Source organism: Terrapene carolina, unplaced genomic scaffold (assembly GCF_002925995.2).
Source record: "Terrapene carolina triunguis isolate 2854851 unplaced genomic scaffold, T_m_triunguis-2.0 Scaffold67, whole genome shotgun sequence".
In the NCBI taxonomy this organism is placed as follows: domain Eukaryota; kingdom Metazoa; phylum Chordata; order Testudines; family Emydidae; genus Terrapene; species Terrapene triunguis.
In genome coordinates this window covers 9,690,425-9,707,901 of record NW_020664418.1, presented here as the reverse complement: position 1 = coordinate 9,707,901, position 17,477 = coordinate 9,690,425, and the positions used below count along the sequence as shown (strand labels likewise).

Below are 17,477 nucleotides of genomic sequence, written 5' to 3'. Positions count from 1 at the left end.
TAGCATTGTTATTACCCACGCAGCTCAGCACAGTCTAGGAATGAGGCCAAAATCCATGCCTTTTGTACTAACATGAGAATGCCATGGGCCCTCTCCAGCAGCTTGCTGTTGGTCGAATTAACAAATATCCCATCTTTGTCTAGGAAGGAGCTAGGACTAGAGAGTCGGCCTTGTCGGATTCCCATCCTGCCAGTCCAGCCAACTCCACAGGTATCGCTGTAATGAGAGACAGGTCAGTCACAATGTGCATTTTAAAAACACATCTAATACTTGGTTCTTGAACAAAAGAAGACTTCGAAAATAGTTATTACAATTGCTGAAAGATTCTAAATTAACAGACTATAAAATCGTGTGATTAGAAAACACCAATCGCCAATTTTCCCCTTCACCAATCATTCACCACACAAGTTCACAGTACCATACACAAAACCTAGACATCATCTAGTCACCTACATGTATTTTAAAGTATTTTTAGAATAAAATATTTACTTGGGTGAGCAGGAGCACAATAGCCTATAGTTCTTTCATTCACAAAGTGATACTTCTGATCAGTAGATAATTATATATCCCTAGAAGCACTTTGGTTAAGAGCTTAGAACTCAGCTCAGTTCTCTGCCACTGAGAATGATATAGTTTAAGACTTTTGGTGATGCCACAAAATCAGAGTTTAGTGTGGTGTCCCATGTTTCACAGTCATTTCAGTCATGGAAGATGAAGGAGAAGAAAGCAAAATGCCTAAGAACATCTTGGGGAAAGGAGGTGCTATGAACTCAAGACCTTAACCCCAACATGATCAGTCTGTCACAAAGAGAATCACCAAACTGCACCTGGTCTAACCTGGCAAACAAAGGATTGCCTATCCAATTTTTCCTGCTCTGTTACAGAGCAGAAAATGTTCCAGAAAAATGTTCTACTGCCAGCCATATGTGCCCTTAAGGTTCTGGAGAACAGGACCTAAAATCTCTCCCCTTTAAATAAGTGGCAATCAGGTATTGTTATGTTTGGATGTTGACTGCCAGAGCCTTCTTGCTAAGGAGGAACGAAAACCAATGAAGTGCCACATCAAAAGGGTAATTAGAGAAGAAAGTAGAGTGGTGTCAGTTGCCTCATCCCCCAAGTCCTGAAGGCCCACAGCTTGGGCCATGGAGCAGTATGCCACCAAACTACTGAATACAATTGCCTTGTCATCAAATCATGGCTCCTTTAAAGCCAGCCACTAGTTTCCGTCACAGAGATTTTTGAGGTATATACTTTCTAAAGAAAGAACAACTTCTCAAAAGACTGAATCACAGCAGAATCAATTCTGGCCTGGGAGCCATGACTCATTCTTTGAGCAGTGTGTATAATTTACGAACAGCCTAAGACAGAGAGGGTTTAACCTTCAGTTGCTCCCAGAATTCCATCTTCTGTGCCTTCATAGATGGGCTCTCAGCCTTAACAAGTCTCCCAATTGCTGGACAGTGTCCTGGGAGAGATCCAAAGTGCAGGATCTTGAGCTGAGTGATGCCTCCACTCAGAGGCAAGTTACTTGGACTGATCTGGGCAAGAAAGGAGCTGGCATATCCAGCTCTAATGAGTAATCCCTACTCCCTTTCCCATCAAAATTGCTTGAAAGAGCCCATGTTCTGCTCTTGACCACTTTGTGATAGGAGAGGTTAGTGGGGCTTCTTTTGGGCATGCAGTGAGAGCACCTCACAGCAAGTGCCAGAAGAGGTTGGTGGGGAGTGGAAATGTTGAATGGATACTAGTGGGAGGGGTAGATAGATGAATGCATCTGGCAGCAGCAATTGGACCTGTATGCAAAGAGATCACCTCTCAGTGCTGCTGTCTAGTTCCTACAGGTTTTGTTCAGAAGCTTGCCAGAATGGGATTTACCTAAGGAAGAGTGCATGGTTCCTAGCTGTCGGGGGAGGAGTGGTCTACCTGAGAGGAACTCCTGGATTCACTGGCTGCAATGCATCCTTTCCAGGCCCTGGCAGGAGAAGGTGAGCCTGGCAAATCCTTATGCTACTACAAAAACATGGATCCAGGCAGGAGGATGACCTAGGTGGGTGAGGAAATCAGACCAGAATTGAGAATGGGCACCCTCCTCACCTTGAAAGGAGACCCACTATACTGAAGCTGATAATCACAGAATATCAGGGTTGGAAGAGACCTCAGCAGGTCATCTAGTCCAACCCCCTGCTCAAAAACAGATTTTTACCCCTGTTCCCTAAATGGCCCCCTCAAGGATTGAACTCACAACCCTGAGTTTGGCAGGCCAATGCTCAAACCACTGAGCTATCCCTTCCCCCCAGACATGGGGAATTTGAGGTGGAAAACAGAACGGGGGTGATTGGAAGGGCCACTGGAGCAGGGAAGCCAAAACCATCTTAGGGCTTGTCTAGATGAACGGTTCGTGCTTGGCAAGCTGAGATGCAAATAAACAGTGCGCTAGCCTGCTGCCACTAACTGTTCATGTGGACCCAGCTACCGCACACTAAAAGTGTGCACAGAGCTGTCCACCACTGTATGGAGTCCAGGTTCAACAGAGGGAGGAGACCAACCTATCAAGGGGGTGAAGAGTTCGACTGTAAACTTTCCTGAGCCACACTTTAAGAGGGCAAAGGTGCAGCCTGGCAAATCGAACCAAACTGCATGCATATGACATGCATCCCAAAAGCCTCAGGCACATGCGAACTGTCATGGAAGGTTGAGACTGCAGACTGAGACGAAAACGACAAATTGTCTGAAAACGGTCAGTTGGCAAAAAACACTCAAACTTGTAGAGACTATTAGGGCCCCATGAACTCAATTTTTTCTAAGTGGGAACCAATGTTGACTTCCCAGTGTTTAGGATGAGACCCAGACAGTTGAACAAGCACAGCATAAAGCATACATGAGAAAGAACCTCTTCTTTGGACCTGCTCCTTAGTAACCAGTGGTCCAGATATAGGAAGACATGGATTCCCTTCTTCTTGAGGTATGCTGTCATTTTGTAAAAACCCACGGGACAGAAGACACACTGAAAGTAAGGATGTGTACTGAAAATGGTGGTTCACCATGATGAAGCAGAGGACTCTTCTGTGGCTTGGGAGAATCGCCACATGAAAATAAGCATCCTAAAATTCTAGACCAGCAAACCAGTCATTCTGAGTCTACAAGGGGAGGACAGCCGATAGGGTGACCATTTGGAACCTCATATATCTGATATATTTGTTGAGCCTGTGCGCTAAAATCCTTGAAGGAGTGCAAATTTTCATCAGGTTTGTCCAAAAAAGCACCCAACCATTGAAGAGCAAGTCCTCTATAGCCTGCTGCATGTTGGAAGCAATGCCCATATTTTGTAGCTAGGATGCCCTCTTCATTGGCACCACTGAGGCCTTCACTCTGCCTGAAGTATATGCCACAACAAGCAGAGACTGCAGCGACGTCTTGGTAGCCAAGCAATGTTCGGTAATAAACCTCTGAAATTCCACCTTGGAGGCTTCGGGCAGCTGTTCCATAAATTTAGACATAGCCATCCAATTTGCAAAGTTGTATCTGGACAACAGTGCTGGCTTGTTTGCCATTCACATTTGCAGGGAAGAGGTGGTGTAGATCTTTCTATCCATTAAGTCAATCCATTTAGAGTCTTTGTCCTTAATAGCAGACTTAAATCTGAAGTTGCAACCAGGGAACTGGGGGTCGGGTGGGAGTAAAACACCTCAAATCCCTGCATTTGGACAAAGTAGCATTTTTCCAAATGCTCTGCCATAGGTGGCACCAAAGCTGGTGTTCTCCAAAGAACATTTGCATGCTCCAGTAGCGCATCATTAATGGAGAGAGCCACTTTCTCTGGGGCAAAAGGCTGCAGGATGTTTATGGGTGTTCTCCTGCAGGAGCTCTGCCTGGATGCCCAGGGTAATAGCCACACATCACAAAAGGTCCTGGTAGGCCTTGAAATCCTCAGACACTGAAGGAGGAACCAGGCACTGATGAAGTGTCCAGGGACAATGAAGAGGCCATTAGCTGCACCAATAACAGGTCCCAGTCCAGAACAGTTGGACCTGGATGGGACAGCTCCAGAAGCTCCGCAAGGGGAAGAACAACCGATGTCTGAGCTTGGGGCGGGTCAACAGCCCCAGTCACCGATATGCCCAGTGATCTCATCTTAGAGCTGGATGAGGACAGCAACATCCGTGATCAAGGACTGTGCCAAGGGGGTCACTGGGCATAAGGGTAAGGCACTGGTGGCCAGGGGCCCCTGTTCCTACTGAGGGAAGAGGGCCAATCTCAGTACTGATACTACTCCATGAACAGTCCTGGATACAGGTCAGGTGATGGAGAGCGGGAGGAGGAATCCGACCTGGATGTCGAGGAATCTTGGGTTTCAGGGGATAAAGGTGGAGCTAGCCCTGAAGGTGTGAACAACTGGTTTGACTCATCTGTTTCCCACAGCAAGGAAGGGACCAGTGTTAAAATGGCACAGCCAGCACTGAATATGCCTAAGTCATCTCCGGTGCTGGGAGCAGTGTCAGTACTGAAGTCAGAAGTGTTACAGATGCTGCCAATGGTGCTGAGATGGAGGGCAGGGAAAGCTGCCACAGTCAGTGCTGCAAAGTGCAGCAGTGCAGAGGAGTCTCCCACTGCTGAGGAGGTCCTTTGTGCCGAGCCTGGCAATGGCCTCACTTCCACAGTCTGCAGCAAGGGATTATCAGGATGCGGTGCCAACAGACCAGATGGTTCAGAAGCCCATCCAAGCAGCAAGACTGAGGATGCTATAGTCCTTGTGAAGTCCTGGACCAAGGGAGAGCTAGGTATGGAAAGGCAGAGGAGGTCCACTGCCACCTGATATGTTACTGGTGCAGAAAAATAGCCGGTGCTGGCATTACCCTCACTGGTACTGGACTCAGTGGACGCCCCAGGGCTGGAACCAGAGTCAACAATACTGGGTCTCCCACACCTCTACACGGTGTGGGGGAGTGGTTGGAAGGACCTGCTCCATCCCGGATGCCGACAATAGCTGTACTCTTAATGGAGGAGAAAGAAGAGTCTCCACGAGGACAGGAGTGGCCTCGACTAGTCTTATGAGAACTTTTCCTCAGTGTACTCAATGAGGAGTGGGTTCTTCACCTCTTCAGAGAAGCGCCAGTTCCAGAGCACAAGCCAGTACCACTCACTGAGGTCAATGGCAGCCTCCAATCTGACGGAGGCGTCAGTGCCAAAACAGGCCTGGTGGCAGGAAGAAGGAACTGAGGGGAGGTGGAGGTGGTGCTACCTCAAATAGCCAGGGAGGGGCTATGGTCATGATGTGGAAGCGCCACCTCCTATGGGTACTGTTAGGCAAAATTCTCCAGCTCTGTTGTGCTGGGTGTGCACACACCTATGTGGAATACATGGCTGAATCTACTCAAAGAAGAAACTAAAATTTCCAGGAAGTTTTTAAAAAGATTTGATGGGAATTTTAATATTCTGTGATTATATTTTCTAGGGTGAAAACATGTTAACAATAGCATTAACACCAGCAACCTCTGTCAATGATTTCACAAAGCAAAACAGACTGTTTTAAGAGAGTGATCTACAGCTGTTCTTTTCACATTTCTTAAACCATTAATGAACATAAAATAGTTTCTGTTGAACTGAAAATAAAGCCACCCTGACAGACTTTGGTTAGTGATATCATGTTTTTAATTATTTAGTGGCTGCTTCAGGCTGTTTTTGGACATGCTGCCTTGCTTCTGCTTTAGTGAAGCCTTTTTTCCTCTAGCTGCCATAGTACTCGAGTGGAAACCACAAAACCACTTCTTTGGAGGAGAGTTGAAGGATGTGGATTCATCAGAAAGCTCCTCTGCAGCTACTTCTTGCATGATGTCATTGCTTAGATTTGCATTCAAAGTAATGTCTCAGGCTACGTTGCAGGGCTCAATCCATATGGTAATACACTGTATTTAAGAGGAAACTCCTGGTTTTAATTTAACCCCAGAAAAATGTTTAATGGCTCACACATTAAGTATCAGAAAGCACTGACATGAGAATCTGAATGATTGTTTTAAGTTTGTACATCTTAGTTAAAAATAGATTTCTAATTAATCATGTTACACTTTTCCCACCCGAGTACAGTGTTTGATTTATTATAGTGTTTGGTAGATCATTATCTTTACTTTTGTAGACAGTTTTGTATGTGGTAATTGTTAAGATTATATTAAAAACCTGTACAACTTAATTAAAATGTATAAAATTAATGAAATAATAGACATTTGTCTTCAACATAAAATCAAATGCATATTTAGGTTTGGAAGAATTCTATTTTTATTTCCATTCATAAGTGCGACAGATAATAACGATATTTATTTTTAAGCAGTTTTTTTATTTTAATCTATTTAAATTTTTACAGTTGGGGAAATTATAGATAGGGTTAAACATTTATTTAATGAGAGTAGATGCTGAGATTCAGAAAGATAAAGCTTTATAAACTGTTAAAACAATTTGTCAGCAACACATGAAAATATACAAAGTAAATATCCTTACACCCAGTTTTTAATATGCATTCACTAGTACATTTGTAATGAGACTAATTCAAAAATCTAAATCGCAAGATTTTGACTAATAAAAGTGGCTTTTTTCCTACTTTGCCTATCTGAAAATTTTGATCATTATACATGGACATATTTTTGTCAGTCTGTGTGTGTATGGTGAAACTGACATTTACAGATAATTACCAGTAAAAATCTAATCCTTACAAGCCTATGCATATTCAGTCATTGCAGTTTGGATTTAAACACCTTATGAGATGTTGAATGGGTGTTTTGTATTGTTTTTTTACTTTTGGGGTTATTGGGGACAGAAAATATTTAATGGCTCAGTAGTTTACTATGTATTGTGGAACCACAGATTGTGACTACTTAAGACACAGTACTGGGATAGAGAGGCATGAACTAATTATGATACCTTGAATAAATGCATTCTTGGATAGTCACTGAACAAATTCCAGCACTGTTAATAAAGCAATATTAGGACTCTTACAGGCAGCTTTGTTACTCATGGATGAAAAAGTTATTGGGACACAGGGCTTGCCTTCACTACGGGGGTAAGCCGACCTAAGTTACGCTACTCCAGCTACTGGTCAACGTAGTTTAGGTCAACTTACCCCGGTGTCTTCACGGTGCTGAGTCGACGGAAGACGCTCTCTGGTCGACTTCCCTTACTCTTCTTGGAGAGCTGGAGTACCGGGGTCAACCAGAGAGCACTCTGCCATCGATTTAGCGGGTCTTCACTAGACCCACTAAATTTATCCCTGCTGAATCGATTGCAGCAATGTCAATCTCCCTGTAGTGGAGACCAGCCCACAACCTTTGTGGATGAAGGAAAGAAGAAAAGTGGGAGTGGATGACAATATGATAGTCACTACCCCTTTTATCTTGAAGTCTTGGGTTGAAATGTCTTTTAGGGCAAATGGGAAAGGTTCAATGGTCTCACAGTAGGGCTCTTTTCAAACTTTCACACATTCTGGTATGGTTGACAGTCTTTGGTCATGACTGGAGTAACTGATGGTGGTGCAGGTCAGACTTCAGATGTATGGGTAAAACTAAGTGCAGAGCCAAATTCACCATATACACTATTTATAGCCAATGACACCAGTCCCTACGTTAACGGCCAGATTCTGGCACCCTTGTTTACACTGAGTAGTACGTTACTCCTCTTAAAATGTCACTGACTTCAAAAGACAAGGGGGAGAAACTTTTAAGTAGCCTTGCATTCGGAAGGATCCAGACCCCTGGGTAAATTATATATAAGGATCACTCAGCCATCAATGAAATGTCATCACCTCTGACCTGTAACATAGCTGCTGTTTCACAAGAGTTTATGGAGGCAAGTGGAGAAAAAACACTACAGGTGTGGAGAAAAATGGAATCTTTTTGTATTAGCTGGTCCAGAGCCAAGTGAAAAGATGGAACATTTTCTGATCAACTCTAACCCTAACAATACTGCAAAATTGATTTTGAACCAAATGCAAAACCTGAGCAAAGCTAGGATAACATCTTCTGTAAGGTTTCTCCTGACATGAGTTTTTTTAGTGGAGTGTTTGTTTGGTACTGGGATGAAGGTGACATTTGTTGTTATGCGTTTTTAAAATTATGATTATTTCTTAAATAAAGTTAGAGAAAATATTCAGGCATTCAAAAGTTTACATGTTCCACCAAGTCTGACGTGTTTCACTTTAATTTTTCTAAGCTTTAGCTCTTATCCTGGGTTCTTTGACTTTCAGGGAATTTATCTGCTGTTTTGTTTTGATCCAAATAAATACAGTTGAGCATATGACTGCAAGTAGCAAAGAACAAAAAGGTCCATCTTTTTTGTTCCCTCTCCTCCTCTGATGGAGAAGTATGGATTTCAGTGCAATTACACGGCACACACATCAATTACACATCATACCACGTACAGTAAATGTACTATGATTGGAGTTAAACTGGTTAGAGCTGGATCAGTTATAGTACTAGTAGAAAAGGTTAAGGAAATAAAAAGTCTGTTAGAGAGACAGCCAGTGCAGTCACTTCACACAACAGAGTGGGATTACTTTTCAAGAACAGAAGCTAGAGTTGGGTAGAATGCTGTAACTGAAAATGTAGCTACTTTATAACCTCTAGTGAAATTGTGCCTGGATGATCACACAGTGACTTTGCAGACTTATTCCTTTTCTCACACCAGGAATAGCATTGCTTCTCATGGGAGAGACCTTGGCTGCCCCAACAAGACAGTGCTAGCTCTAAGGATAAGTATCACCCATACACATTTTGATCTAATTGGAGAACGCAGTTTTGTGGGAACAATGTTGTTCTTCGGTACATCAAAATAAACTCATTCATCAACGTGAGATTCTTTAATTCTGTTTCAACAGAACTTCAGGGCCTTCCTGGTATTAAAAAAAAGTCATGCTACCTCAGCTTTATCAGAGGAAAAGAGCACTGGGATGGGAGAAAATTATATGTTTAAAGGGACACTTTACACAGATTCATAGGGAGATTTACAGAGAGTCCACAATGCTAGAGAAAAGATCCTGGGTCTCACTATAACTGTGCTTGGGGCAGGCTAGAAGGAAAAAAGGTGGCTTCAGATCACACTGATTCCTCCTGATCTTGGTCTGTCCCGGTGCCGGTCCAGTTCTCTGGTGAAACAAAGGAATTCAGGGCTGCTATAAATTACACTCAGCTGCCCACAACCCCAGGCAGTTGTTTCAGCAGCTGAAGATTGCTGGAGCACCCTGGTCATACCCCTATGCCAAGGGCCAGGAGCAGGAGTGAAATAGAGTTGCCCCTAGGCCAGGGGAATCCTGAGGGGTCTGGTTAAGCAGATTTCCTGACACATCTGCATCACTGGAACAGAGAAGCTGGAGCACAGAAGAGGAGCAGTCTGTTTAACAGGAGACTTAATTCTCAATATGGGTCAGAAAAACTGTTTGGAAAGGGGTGCTGGCCTCTTATATACCCCCTAACGGCTCCTGAGGTGTAGGCATTACACCCTGCATGAGCTAATCCAGGATTGAAATGTAAGGACATTTTATAATCTTAAAGAATCTCTCTAACACCAGTAGTAGAATTACATTAGACCCAGACCTGTAATATGACAGAGATGTAGATGACCTGTATTTTAAGAGAGTTTCAATCATTAGTGATATCTTCATTTTAGCAATTAGGATTCCTTTGGCATTCCCTGAACAAATGCATCTGCGAACGTATCTGCAGATGTTTGAAACTCAACACTACAAACCCCCACAATTCTTTGGGAGCACAAACCAAAGTGTGCCATGGGACCTTCTTCCTATCACATCACAGATGCATACTTCTGTGTGTTATAAAACATGCAATTCCCTTTTTTCCCCCCCCAAAGAAGAACTGTGGATGAATTCTGACCTCTATACCTATAACAAACACAATTATGTGAATGTTAAGGGTGGACAACCTTGACTATTTCCCTATAATATTACTTCAGTTTATAGCACACACTTCCTTATAAATCAACTTCTAAAATCCTTGCCACTTACAATTACAGGATTCTATGTAGAAAGAAACTTTTCTCCAATTCCTATTATCAAACTGGGTCCAAAGACATTTGGATAGGACGATGTGACAAGGGCAAAGCAAGAACGAACCGAGGGCAAAAGACAAAGTTAGCTTGGGAGAAACATTCACAGGGTGGTTTTGCAACAGTACAAAAAAATTATCCCCTCTGAAATTATCTTTACCTGCTAATGTGAAGAGTAGACTTACCGCTGGCTTTTCTCATTGATGGTGTTAACTCCCTGAAGATCTGAAAGGGGTGTTCTTGGGCTTTTCCGAGTAATACCTATGGAAGCATATCAACAAGAGTTTTTACATCCCTCTTTACAAGGAGAAAATTAGAGCAGCAACAGCTTTTTGTTGGCTGCAAATGAAAAAGGACAATATGTATCTGTTGTGGCACATGCTGGGAATACAAAGTAAGGGGTTTATGAAGGAGCCATGGCTGCTGAAATATCAACTGACTACTAACGTCTATCATGTTCTTTGTCAAGGAGACATAACTTACTAGCAATTCTGTTCACTCTAGTCTGCCTCTTCCCCCAGCACCCGCCAATACGACACGTGAACAATTTGTCAATGGTGTACTTTCCACTATTAGAAAGCAAGGTGGGAGGAAAACTAACAATCAGTCATGACTGATATAAAGGTACAGTTCACCTGCTTCCTGTCAGTCAAAACACTTCAAAGCAGTAACATGAAAAATATAGAAAGATAATAGTCAATCACTCCATCAAGAAGGGAATTGGTTGGGATAGAGAGAGAGAAATAGCTAGATTACTACAATTACCAGTAATTGTTTCTTGTTGTATGTCACTGCTTGTTCCCCTTCCTAACAAATGAATATACACTGACATAGTAAGCAGTATGCTGTAGGGAATAATCTTATTTTCTGCCAAAACGGAACCCTCTGATACTTATAGGTTCAATTTTCAAGGCCTGATAAACGTGTGAGGAGAGTATGTTGTAGCAGCTTTCTAGATTTTAATGGCAGATGGTTCAACTGTGTCTGTCCAAGAAGTGGAAATGTTTTGGGTGCAAATGAAATTAACAGAAATAAAGGAAAGATATAACTGCTTGCAGGCAACGAAACGTATTTTTTATCCATCCAGCAACTGATATTTAGAGAATTTACAACCTTTTCATCTAATCATGAAAACAGGTAAGTAATTTCTTAGCTGTCTGAAATCTGTAGTGTGAACCAAGAAATTTTTTAGAATTCATGTAACATTCAGCAAGTGTGTATTCCTTTGCCCTGAATTCTCCAAAATGAGGGGGAGGGGAAACTCTATGAAAAAAAGGAAGCCTAAATTGTCTTTTGTAATAAAACACAGAAGGAAATGCAACACTACCTTCTCTAAAAAAAAAAGAGAGTTAGTCTGGGGTCAGTGGAATGAAGTCTCATACTCCCTGGCTGGCTGAGATAACATTCATACTAAATTTGTCTTCTTAAAAGGTGAGCATGTGGAAGGAATACTTACTTCTCCTATGAGAGAGAGGGGGAAACTTGTTAAAACCTGTAGCAGCACACCACATTTGAGGCCAGTTAGGGAAGCCTGTATAGCTTTTACTTTGGGCTTTGCAAAAGGAACACCTAAGTAACAAGCTCTGAGATCCTACCTCACAGATCCTGAGGGAGCCAGTACAGCTATGCTAAAAGAGTCCTGGAACCCTCTAGGGGCTCACTTGGAGGTTCTCGTTAAAGCCAACCCATAGAGATTTTAAAACGTGCTGACGTGTAACAATGTCCTCCTGTAGTCCTCTTGGAAAACATTTAAAAAAAAAAAACACAATCCAAATCTGATTGTGAGTCTTTTAAGTCGATAGCTTCCAACATTACTCAAAACAGGTCACAACCGCCCTGGTGCATCCCACTCTCAGACATGTTCAGCCTCTCAGTTTGAGGCTGTCAGAATTGGCAAAAGGGACTCTGATGGACAGATCCAGCCACTCTGGATACATGCAAAACTGTCCTACAGTTAGGTCTACAGGTTGAGAACAACAATCACTTCAGAAACTCATTTTTGTCTACTTCCATTAGAGTTTTCACAGAATCAAATGAATAAAAGGAAAAGGGAGATGACACTGTCCCCAAATTCCTTCCTCATGCCCCACAAAACATATCCTCTCTAAGGAGGAGAGAAAGGAGAGGAAGGAGAGACAGGTCTCCAGTCATGGTCAACAGCCTCCTGCTGAGCCTGAAAACATCTGCCCTTATTGTAACAGAACTTGTGGTTCAAGGAGTGGCCTTATTAGCCACCTGAGGACCCATAACTCCCATGGAAGATGACCATACTTGGTAACGAGTGATCGCCCATCATCATCCTCTCTAACTCCTCTTGGATTGAATGTCTGGAAGGAAAAGCATGAGAAAGAGACCTTCTGGGACAAAAGAAATTCCTATGATAAAATGAAGAGATCAGATAGGTTGTCAGGGGTGGCAGGTTTGTATAATTTTTGGTAGTGCCCAGAATGGGTCCAAGTCCCACCCTCCCACACACACCTGCCTTGTAAGCCTATATTTTTTTAAAATGTAAAAATGGACTGGAAACAGTAAGTGTTTACCAGTTTCCCTATATTGCACGTGTGTGTGTGTGCACGGGCGGAATGAGGGCTCTGGCTGGGGATGAGGGGGGGTTGGGGGTATGGGAGGGGCTCAGGGTTAGGTCAGAGGATTGGGGTGCATGGGTGAGAGTTGTGGCATGGGGTCGTGGATGAGGGGTTCACTGTGCAGGAGGGGGCTCATGGCTGGGGCAGAGGGTTGGGATGCAGGGGGAGTGTGTGAGGGCTGTGGCTGGAGGTGCAGGCTCTGGGGCGGGTCAGGGCTGTGGATAAGGAGTTTGGATTAGGGCCAGCAAGGGAGCGCAGCACGGAGCAGCAGGGCAGCCGTCAGCTGCCCAGGGTGCAGGCAGGGACGCGCCAGGGGAGACACGCAGGGGCGGCAGGAGGGACTGGGGGACGCTCTGGGGGAGGCACGCAGGTGGCAGGCAGGGGTGGGGGAGAGACCCAGCCTTGAACATTGGTGGAGCCGGGCCCCAGGCCCTGAATTTGCTGGAGCATGGGGGCACCACGGGCCCTTATAACTCGCCGCCCCTGTAGGGTGGTGCTGGTCAAAAGAAGAACTTCCACTTACAGCCAAAGGGGTCAGATCTGGGATGTTTGGAGGGCATTTTCAGGTCTCAGAAAGCTGCATATTGGCTTTCGTCAGATCTTCTCGAAAGAGTTTAATATCTGTGAAGAAGAGAGCGGCCAACTTGATTTTTACATGTGGTTTGGTATTCCATCACCAAAGACACTGATGCTGTCAATGCCATTTATTGTGCTGCAAATCAGGAACTATCACATGATGTCTCTCAAAGACAGGAAGTGAACTGGGTGGAGACTAAAAATGTGCAGATAAGTTAGATACTGACTTAGGTCAGTGGCTACCTATTTGGGAATCTTCTCAGATCTATGTTCTATGCCTGGACACAAAACCAGAATGTTTTTGCCTCTTAGATAGCTAAATCAGCCCTCGTTAGTGCAGCTTACGTGTAACCCAGGGAAACACAATAGCGTTCATAAGGAAGGCAAAGAGAAAACATGGATGGAAGTGTTAACTACGATGACTCACCTGAAGAGAAACAAGGTGGGTGAGGTAATAACCTTTATTGGACGAACTTCTGTGGGCTAGTCAATCTCCAAAGCAGGGGGAAATTGCAGTGAACTGGTTGATTGATGCGGAATGGATTCTCATATCGAGAACTCAGAGTCCAATAAATCATCTTGGGAGCTAAATTGAGATGCCTCAAGTAACATGGCTGGTGCAAGACAGCTGAAGGCTTAGGCAGGTTTTGGCTTGCAACTGTCTGGATGGTACCAGTGCAGAGGCTCTGATAAATCTCCGTAACAATGGAGATTCAGGTTAATCCAAAATGAGGAGATCCTCAGAAGACAAAAATCTGGAAGGAGCTAGAGGGCTCTAGTAGTTTATAGTCGAGGCTTGGGTTGGTACTGGAGGTGGAACTGTGGACTGGTGAGATGGAGACTACTGCAGTATGAGGTGGATGCAGAGTCCTGTCTTACTTCAGAGCTAGGGTAAGAAACCTGTACTGAGAGATGTATGCCGTGAGGAATCAGGTAGTGCTGCTGCAGTAGGTGTTCTGGAAAAGGGCTTATCAATACAAGACTCCTTACACGGTACCAATGCCTCAGTACCAGACTCAGTCAGAGCCTCTACGGTACCCTTTAAGGGATGTGAGGTCTCCCAAGAGTGGGTCTTATGGGGTGACCTACCCCTTTTCATCATTTCTCTGGTAGGGGAGGAATGCCTTCTTCTCTTTAACGTCTTTGTCTCCATGGGTGCAGATAGTGTTGGATGGGTGACTGAAGCAGCCTGCGATGTTGAGGCCAATGTACCGGTGGAGGGACAGGATGGGAAGTGGACCCTTCCAGAGCTAGAGCACATTCCATTAACAGGAGTTTTAGTCTAATGTCCCTATCTTCTCTGGACCTACCTTTAAACTACAGATAGACCTTACACTTTGAGGGGATGTGGGAGTCCCCCAAACACCACAGGCAACTTGAATGTCTGTCACTGTGGGGAAAAGACCTATGGCAAGTCTGGCAGGACTTAAACCCTGAGGTCTTAGGCAAAACAGATTGTGCTCGGGCACAAAGGTCAAGGAGTAGGGGGGAAGCCCCACTCCAGAAGCACAAAAATCATGCTAAATGAAATATAGTGAAAATAAAATAAAGGTAAAGTACATAATTGAGAAACTAAAAACTTTCACGAGGTGAAAGAAAGGTGGGAAGCTGAATACAGCTAACTGAAGAAGACTCCGTCCCAAGCCACAGGCGGCTGAAAAGGAACTAAGTGGCAGTAGGCTCATGCATCCCTATATCCACTTATTTGGAGCATGAAGTGTTACTCCGTGCAGGCGTGAGCCTGAAAGCATTACTTTGCAGTCTGTGATCGTTAGCGAATGGGCACACACACATCCCAGGTGGAGCACCCATAGGGGCGAATATTCAGGGGAAAAAGATATTACCTCACCCACCTTGTCACTCTCATACCCTGGGACCACACGGCTACAACACTGCAATCACCTGAAAAGATCGTTTCACTGCAGCTCTGGGAACAGTCAAATGCCAGCCCACTTTTTCCCCATTCCTTTTGGTCAAACCCAAGATGACAGAATGGAGGAGACATTTCTTATTTAGTGCACTCCCAAAAGCATTACCCTCAGTATGGCATTTAGATTCAGAAAGGTGAGGAGACAGGAGATTGGAGAATTCAGCTACTATGAGAGACAGGAAGTTACTCTCCGGTTCAGGGTCCCCCTTTTCAGAATTGAGGTCAATCTACAGCTACACAGCCTCCTTCCAGGGGGGGATTCCCCAGAGATAGAACTGGCTGTCCACTTCCTGTCTGAGATTGGAGGGCTTGGGCCCGGAGGTTGCTTTTTGGTAAATCTACTTGCAGTGGGGCTCCAAAGGGTTAAAGAACATGGACTGGAAGACAGAATGAACAGTTCTAGTTGTGCCAGGAAAAGCAAACTCTGCAGACTTCTCCCCATAAAGAAACATGAGAAAGAGAGTGGTTTCCAGGGCAAGGAAGGTCCAGCTCCATTCCCTTAGAGCAGGAATCAGAGATGCAGTATTCTCCGGCAGCGCTCCAGCAGGCCTTAGATTCACAAATTCCTGCCTACAGGACCCCATCTTGCTCCAGCCAGACGAAGTGCAAGGGCTTAAATTGCAACTGTTATCAGTAGTGATATGTGGAATAAGCCTCTTCAGCACAAGGCAAAGAAAACACGTCACACTGTAGCTCGTCTTGCTGTGAAATGGACAGGGGGTGGAAAGCAAGGATAGATCAGCATCGGAGAACTGCAACTTTGCAGGGATGTACAGCAACAGCAACTTCCTCCTGAGAAATGGAGCTCTGGTTCTGGCTTCCAGAGCAAACCCAAGATCTGAGATGTGAGAGGCAGGCAAAGGGGAGGGAATACTGCTAGAGGCCTTCAAACACACACACCAACATCTGGGACACAGAGCCTTCCTCGACTTTTCTTCTTCTCTCTTGAGGTTCTTACTTTCTTCTCGCTTCTGCAGAGAAGGGCTGGAACAGACAGAGCTGGAAGACAACTCAGGCATCTGTGCCATGCTTCCAGTATGAAATTATAGGAGACATGGGAAATGGGTGGACTGGTGCTTTTATAATAGAACATGATTCACAGGTCTTTTTCTCTCCCAGATCCCTGCTGCATGACTGAATCCTATTGTCCAACAAGGTGTTCACATGTAGGATACTGGAAAAAGTGATGCAACACAAACAGCCTTTTAAATCAATTATGAGTGCACCTCACCCTTTTCTTGTAGTATCTTTACTGTATGTTGGCCATTGATTGCAACACGTTCTTAAATCTCCAAAGATGTTTACAGATTTACTATGATTTTACACTGTCCAAAACTGACAAGGAACTACCAATAAAACTGCCCAGTAGATGGAAATTTGCCTAAGGACAGTGTCAACCCTGCAGGACAGCAGGCTGCGTATGTTACCATGTTTACAGTACTGAAGGCCCATAGATCAACTTTAAATTATTTATTTACTTTATTAATTAAGCGGATAATATCTTGATGTCCACTGACTGGGTTCTCACTTGATGTATGGTATAAATGTCTTGATTTTTCCCCATAAACATATGGAGAAAATCTTTAATCTATTATATTCCATTTTGGTTGGAATCTTTCATAACCAGTGGGTCTCTTTTGAACAGTGACCTTTCATTGGAATACTGATTTTGGTTTTTTTAGTGACTTGTTTATCCTATGACTGCAGCATGAACTTAAAACGAGAATGATAAGATTACAATTACCAGAAATGTAATATCCACAGGAGTGGAATATTTTATGAGATGCTGAAATTATGAAGATAAGATTGTACCAAAATACTGCTGTAGCTTGGTCTTACATAAATCAGGAAAAGAAAAATTTTTATTCGAGGATCAACTTAAAACTACACTGGAGCTTATATAATAGGTGTCTAGTCAGTGTCATGTACTCCAGGCAGTCTATTAATCCAAAGATTTGTCACTTGCAATTGTAAAAATAAATTACATATGAGATGAGTGCAAGCTGAATTAAGAAATGACTGCTGCAGTAATTCATTAAAAACTTGTCCACATATTACCAGATGAAGAGCAAATGCTTAAAGAGCTCTACATCCCCTCAAAATACTAGGTAAAGCTGTAGTCTTAGTGCAGTGCTGTTTCTACTGTGCGAGGAACAGAGAGGCTTTTGGGAACAAAGGATAGTTATTTTTAATTTAACCCATTGATTTGCTTGTGCTCCCCTCCACCTGCCACCAAATACTCTGACCAAGGAAAATTTATTCATGAATTGTATAAACAATTACTCTCCAAACAAAGGATCAGGAACTTGGATGCTTCTCCATTCACAGGGCAGATGCAGATTGAA

The 17,477-nt window shown here is 43.7% G+C and overlaps 1 protein-coding gene across 1 annotated transcript in view; it reads right to left on the bottom strand.

Moving 5' to 3' along the window:
• Positions 1–17,477, bottom strand: part of MYO9A (myosin IXA) — a 239,300-nt gene that overhangs the window by 65,756 nt on the left and 156,067 nt on the right. The window contains exons 15-16 of the mRNA XM_026648438.2: positions 10,227–10,302; positions 73–216 (exon numbers count right to left, since the gene is read on the bottom strand). Of these exons, the coding sequence (XP_026504223.1) occupies positions 73–216; positions 10,227–10,302 (220 nt within the window). The remainder of the gene's footprint in view (positions 1–72; positions 217–10,226; positions 10,303–17,477) is intronic.